Source organism: Acomys russatus, chromosome X, assembly GCF_903995435.1.
Source record: "Acomys russatus chromosome X, mAcoRus1.1, whole genome shotgun sequence".
Lineage (NCBI taxonomy): Eukaryota > Metazoa > Chordata > Mammalia > Rodentia > Muridae > Acomys > Acomys russatus.
In genome coordinates, this window is record NC_067169.1 from 94326290 (window position 1) to 94333394 (window position 7105).

The 7105-nt window shown below is 44.2% G+C and overlaps 1 protein-coding gene across 5 annotated transcripts in view; it reads right to left on the bottom strand.

Annotated features, from left to right (window-relative positions):
• Positions 1 to 5916, bottom strand: part of Cul4b (cullin 4B) — a 30355-nt gene extending 24439 nt beyond the window's left edge. For 4 of the 5 annotated variants that reach the window (XM_051142545.1, XM_051142542.1, XM_051142543.1 and 1 more), the window contains exons 1-3: positions 5776 to 5916; positions 4425 to 5045; positions 2066 to 2181 (exon numbers count right to left, since the gene is read on the bottom strand). In XM_051142545.1, the coding sequence (XP_050998502.1) occupies positions 2066 to 2181; positions 4425 to 5045; positions 5776 to 5803 (765 nt within the window). In that variant the 5' untranslated portion in view covers positions 5804 to 5916. Of the gene's footprint in view, positions 1 to 2065; positions 2182 to 4424; positions 5046 to 5208; positions 5289 to 5775 lie in introns of those variants that run through there. The other variant, XM_051142546.1, reaches the window with a different exon arrangement.
• Between the last annotated feature and the right edge of the window lie 1189 nt (positions 5917 to 7105).

Consider the following 7105-nt stretch of genomic DNA (forward strand, 5'->3'; position numbering starts at 1 on the left):
AAAATTAAATAAATAAATAAAACAAGGCTGGCCCAATGGTGGTAGCACACGCCTTTAATCCCAGAACTAGTGAGGCAGAGGCAGGTGGATCACTGTGAGTTTGAGGCCAGCCTGGTCTACAAGGAGAGTTCTAGGACAGCCAAGGCTACACAGAGAAACCCTGTCTGGGGGGAAAAAAAAAACCAACAACAAGGCTGGAGGGTTGGCTCAATCATTAAGAGTACAGTACTTGCTGCTCCTGCAGAGGATCCAAGATCCATTCCCAGAACTCACAAGATAGCTAAGAACTACATGTAACTGCAGTTTCAAGGGGATCTAATGTGTGCTTCTGGCATCCAAAAACACTGTACATTATGGTATACAGATAAACATGAAGGCAAAATACCCATATATATTAAAATAAATCTTTAAAACACAACAAAATAAGCATGAACAGGTGACAGCAATTAAATTTGGAGAAACCAACAGCTAGTTATCAAAACTGTTAAGAATTCTAAGTATGCTATAAGTAACATCTTATAATTGATAATAATCTATATTGAGATGCACAGCTTCATTCTCAAAGAATTTCAAGGTTGTTAGGAAACGTAATTATAAAATTCAGAAACAATTATCATTTAAAGTACTGTTTTTAAAAAGACAATAGGCCAGGTACAAATTAATGCCAGTACTTGGAATACAGAGGCAAGTAGAGCTCAGTGAGGCCAGCTTGGTCAACACAGTTCAAGGACAGCCAGGTGTACATAGTGAGACTCTTATCTCAGAAATAAAAAATAAAAAATAAAAATAAAAAGGCCAGGCAGTGGTGCAAACCTTTATTCCTATCACTAGGGATGCAGAGGCAGGCGCATCACCGTGAGTTCGAGGCCAGCCTAGTCTACAAAGTGAGTCCACGACAGCCAGGGCTAGGCAGAGAAACCCTGTCTCAAAAAAAAAAAAAAAAAAGAAAAGAAAAAACAAAACAAAAAATAGGCCCTCGGTGGTGGCACATGCCATGAATCCCAGCACTTGGGAGGCAGAAGCAGGTGGATATCCATGAGTTCCAGGCCAGCCTGGACTACAGAGCAAATTCCAGGACAGTCAGAGCTGGTACACAGAGAAACCCCGTCTCAAAAAACCAACAACAAAATACTACTACTACTAAGAAGTCTGAATAAGCACCTACCAGTGATATTATACCATTTCAAGTAAACAGTTTTTTTTTATTTACTTATTGTGCAAGTGCTCTGCCTGCATGTACACTTGCAGGTCAAAGAGGGCATCAGATCTCATTACAGATGGTAGTGAGCCACCATGTAGTTGCTAGGAATTGAACTCAGGACCTCTGGAAGAACAGACAGTGCTCTTAACCTCTGAGCCATCTCTCCAGCCCCTAAACACCGTTTTTCAATCAGGAAAAATAAACACGAACCTCAAACTAAGATGTAGAGCTACACCTACTGCTTATTTCTGGAGTAAGAGGTGTCTTGTAGACAAGGAAATGGAAGCAGCTCAATAAAAATGCAAACAGCTACCATTAAAAATGAGGCAGACTGGGGGGTGCACACCTTTAATCCCAGCTCTTGGGAGGCAGAGGCAGGTGGCTTGCTGTAAATTGGAGACCAGCCTGGTCTACAAAGCAAGTCCACCACAGCCAGGGCTTCATAGAGAAACCTTGTCTCAAAAAAGAAAAAATAAATAAAAAACAAAAAAGAGGTAGGGGTAGCTGGAGAAACGGCACAGCAGTTAGGAGGACTGCCATGTTTCTCTAGAGGACCCAAGTTCAATTCCCAGCAACCAAATGGCAGCTAAATCAGGTCCAACAAGATGGCTCACTGGGTAAAGGTGCTTCCGAGCAAGCATGATAGCCACAGTCTGACACCTAGGACCCGTAAGGTGGAAAAGAGGCCAATTTCTATAACTTGTCCTCTGACTTCCACATGTGTGCTGTGACACAGATGTAAACTAACACATACACACTTTCTCCCCCCTACACACACACACAAATAAACCTTCAAAGAAAGGAAAATACAAGCGTGCCTCATCTCAACTTATGTTAGTCAAATCTGGTTTACATTATACATACCTGGTAGAGTTCTTCTAAATTGTACTTAATTGAGGTACTATTCTGAATAGCTTCCACTGCTTCTTTTAGCTTTTGCCATGTCTCATCTGTATAGTTTTCTGGTAATTTAGGCTTATCTAAATAATATTAAAAAACTTATTAGAAAAATATTCAGTATACAGTAACTAAAGAACCATAAAATAGAACAACATTGCTGTTTTAGGATCTTTTTAATACCTCCTTATTAAAGTTACTAACTATGGTATTTAAAAATTCAGTATAAACAAAATTTAAAAGGCCAGAGTACTGTTAAGTAATTTTGACTCACTTATAAAAATTGAAGGTAAGGGTTTTTTTTCTCCTATTGTTTATATTGCTTCAAAAATAAAAATTCAAGAATGGCAGATAGGGCCAGGTGGTGGTGGCACATGCCTTTAATCCTAGCACTGGGGAGGCAGAGGGAGGTGGATTGAGGTGAGTTCGAGGCCAGCCTGGCCTACAAAGGGAGCCTAGGACAGCCAAGGCTACACAGAGAAACCCTGTCTCAAACAAAACAACCCCCCCCCAAAAAAAAGGCAGATAAAAATAGTAGTCCTGACCTTGTTTTTGTTTTATCATGTGTAAAACCAAAGTTGACATAAATCTTGTGGGGAAGATTTAAAATATTGAGTATGTGCTATTTGAAAAGTATTTTAGAAACTTCTTAGAAATTGTCCCAACAACTAAATGCCCATAGTGAATATTAGCACCTCTACAAATGAAGAAACTGAGGCTGAATTCATTTGGTAAGCTTGCCCAAGGTCACCCATATAGCTAGTCAATGGCAAAGCTGGGATTCCAATTCAGGTCTGTTTGACTCTCTAATGTATGCAGCAATCAATCACAGAAATGTTTTAAAGGAACAGAATTTAATTTAAAAGAACCAAACACCCAAATGACTCCAGAACCTATGCAGCATTTTCAGAATGTAGAGAATCTTAATCTAGACTTTAACCTTCTTCATTCACTAGCATAAGTTAAACTAATTAAAAGACTCCAAATGCCTTAATGCCTTCAGGATAAAGAAAAACAAAGTCTCTGAAATCAATTTGCAAATGCAATTAGGACCACAGCTCCTAAAATCCTTCCCTATTAACTCAGTGGTCTTTAACTGAAATAATGAATGAATCTGTTAATACAGTTCATATTTGCCTTAGAAAACTCCACTAATAAATCAGAATATAGCACTCTGGAGAGCCTGAGGCTGGAAAGAGGGGCACCGAAAAAGAAAGGGTAATTTACAATACTACAAGCCCCTGCTTGAGACAAATAGCACAGTGCCTTTTCCACACCAACACTTCAAACACAAGCACAAAGTAACCAATTCTCCTCCAGCTCATAACTAGCTACAAAGAATTGATCTGGTACCTTAAGTTCATTCATTCACTTCCTTATGTTTAAACATTGTAGCGTCTCCAGGGCAGCCAAGGCTAACACCAAGAGACTCTTGTCTCGAAAAACCAAATAATAATAATAATAATAATAATAATAATAATAATAATAATAATAATAATAATAATAACAACAACAACAACAACATCTATTACCTGCTGAGAATGGTGGGAAAAAAAAATCAGAAAACCAAACACATTCACTACGTAAGAACTTACCTGAGTTTATATTTTCATTGTTGCATTCATCACACTCCCAATCAGTAATCTCAAACACAACAGTACACACACATTTTCTAATAGCTGCAGGTCAATACTTTAAAGCCCATTTTAATGAGGAAAGACGTAGTTAACTGTGTCCATCTTTAGACTAGTGATAGAGTTACTACTTCTGTGCATACACAGTAGTTTTCATTTTCTGACTTTACCTTCGGGAAGAAATGCAGAAACCCAAAAGATTTTGCACAAACTACTACTATTTTCACAAATACAGTACTCCACACTAAGAAACTAACCGTAAATCTCACTTAAACATGAAACTACCATATTTGCTACCTGCATTTTTAGGGACTGGTAAGTGTGTGGCCCATTAAAAACAAAAATCTCAGTAGTACTAAGACTCGCTATGCACCTGAAATGTACCTCTTTAGAAGACAAGTTTCTTACCTGTCAAATACAGATCAATTATACTGTCAATGTTGCATGGAACAATTATAGACATAATGGGTTGAGAAGACAGACCACAAAAACATTGCACGGGAACACTCAAGAATGTGCTTCAGAGCAAGGACACAAACACCCCAGAAAAAAAAGAGCCCTCCCTTCCACTCACTGATAACGCATAAAATACTAGGCGCCCTCTACACTGTCTAATATATTAACATCATGAGCGCATGTGATTGCTCAAGTGTCATCTTAGTAAGGGATTATGGATTCTGGGCCGTGGTTACCTTTAAAGTTCTTGATGACTAACTTCTTAGCTGAGCCAGGCTTGCTGTTAGCAAAGCTAGAGACCGTAGTAGAGGGTTTAGCCAGGCCGTTTGCATGGTGCACTGAAGCCACAGTAGAAATTAATATACTCTTATTTTTAAGTTGCTGCTGCTGCTGCTGCTGCTGTTGCTGCTGCGAGGTTGCAGCAGTTGGCGAGGATGAGGAAGATGAGGAGGAAGATTCCTCAGCCATCTTCGTATCAAACCCTACAAACTCCAGGGTGTCTTCAAAACGCAGCTTCTTCTGTATCGGTGCGTGGCTGGAAGTGGCCACAGGAACCCCGAGGCAGAAGGACGAGGTTGAAGGGGATGCCGAATCTCTGCTTTGTGGAGGGGTGGAAGAGGAAGAAGACGTGGAATCAAAGTCTTCTCTCTCGTTACTACTGTTACTGCTGCTACTGCTGCTGCTGCTGCTGCTGCTACTGCTGCTGCTGCTGCTGCTGCTGCTGCTGCTGCTGCTGCTGCTGTTTAACTTTCTCTTCTTGGCAGAGGTGGGCGGAGTGGCGCTGGTATTACCATCAGTGGCAGATCTGACCTCCTGAGCAGCAGCAGAAGCAGCAGAGGGATTGGGGGAAGAAAAACCTGTTGGAAACATGAAAATAGCCGGGTCAACAGGCAGAGGAGCATCAAAAACCTACGTTCATGTGCCTGCGTGCGTGTAGGAGAGGTGCCAATGCTGGAGGGGGAAGGGAAGAAAGAGAGGAGAAACACAGAGGACGAGAAGCAAAGTAGTGGGGGGGCACACCGGGGGGAATGGGAGGGCTTGGGAAGGCAGATAGGCTGACACCAGCAGTGAGCAGACGCGGGGGGGGGGGGGGGAACGAAGGAGGCAGACAGGTAATCGGCCGTGCCGTCCCCCCTCCCCTGCTTTTCCGGGCCTCTCTCCCCCACTTTCTGCAGGAGCGACTCAGGGAGCCAGTGAAGCTTGCAGCTCCTCCTCTTTTTCTCCCTCTCTCTGGGAGGGGAGACGCAGGGCTGGAGGGGGAGGGGGAGCGAGCCAAGGCTTGTTATTGTCAATAGCACAAGAGGCTAAAGATGGCGCCACTTCCGGTCACGCGGCGCCTGTGGAGAGGCGGCGTCACCCTCGCCGAGTGGGGGGTGGAGAGGAGGACCCGAGCGGCCAAGGCGGGGGCGCCGACTCACCATGGGGCGGCTTGAAGCGCCCGGGACGGACGCTTGTTCTGGCCAGCTTGCTCCGGATTCCCGTTCCCGCACCCCTTCCCTGCCAGCACCCTCCTCACCGGGGTCCCTCACCGTCAGCCACCCCTTTCTTAACGGTCCCGTGGGCAGCTTCGCGCCGTTGCGCTCTTACCGGAAGTGCCTGGGCAGACACTTTTCATAGCGCCAAGATCTTGAAGCCCCCGAGTCCGCCGGACTTGAGGTGGGGGGGCTGGGGGAGGGAACACGGGGGGTAAAAGAGGTGGATAGGGAGGGCGGGGCGCTCCGGGGCGACACCTTCGGCGCTCTTGATTGGAGGTTTCTGAACCTGAGGAGGGCGGGCAGATAGGGTTGGTGGGGCGGGAGAAGAAGCGGGAAGCCTCCCGCGAGGCAGAGTAGGTGGTGCGGGCTAGGGGCGGAGTAAGCTATCTGGGAAAAGAAGAGGGTGGGAAGAAAAAAAGTAAGTAGAAAAGAAACTTTTTTGAGAGATAAAAAGCTAAGAAGTTGCACGGCCGTGGAGGAACCCGAAATAAGAGGAAAACCGAAGCATGCTTTCTGTCTCACAGAGTCTCACTGTGTTCAGAGAGCAGAGAAAGCAGAGGAGGAAAGAATTTTGCCTCGGTGCAGAAACCCAATTTCTCATTTTTGTGATACGACATCCCATGCGGCCCGCGTTGTGACTGGCACAGTAATAACAGCTGTAGCCAAGCATGGTGGCGCACGCCTGTGAACTCAGCGGTCGGGGAGGCAGAGGCAGGCATATAGCTGTGAGTTCGACGCCAGCCTGGACTACAAAGCAGTCCAGGACAACAGAGAAAAACAAACAAACAAAAACCCAACACACACTCAAATTAGCTGTAAACCTTGTTATCTTTCTTCTAAGAGTAGGGGTACATTTGAAGGCCAAATAACAGCCCCACCCAGCAGTTTCAGGATCCACTCCTCCTCCCACCCTATCAATTGTAAAGCAAACAAAGCTAAGACCCACTTTCTCCATTTACTAAGGCTCAGTGTAGAGCCAGTGTTGGCAAAAAGCCTGTTCCATAAGACCAAGTTTTACATGTGATTATTGGTAAGAAAAAAACAAATTGAAATTTGGTTAAATTACCAACAATAAACCTTGTAGTCTCTCCGGGCTTTTTACTTAATCTGAGGGACATTTTTTTTAGCTAGAGACGGGGTAAATACCTGTCATTCCAGCACTCTGGAGGCTGAATCTGGAGTAGAGCTAGTTTGAGGCCAGGCTGGGCTGCGCTGACTCAAAAACACCACCAACAAAAAAAGTCAATTTTTTTTTAAGTCAATCTTAAGGTATTCTCAGCAGGAGAGACAAACTCAAAGAAAACTACCGGTTGCCAACACGTTGGTCATTATAACTGCAGAAACAGTAAAACAGCTCACATGGTGTCCCGAGGTACTACCCCAGGAAAAGCCAGTGAAGGAAAAAGCCTCAAAACAAAGTTCCCTGGCCAGGTGTGGCGCCT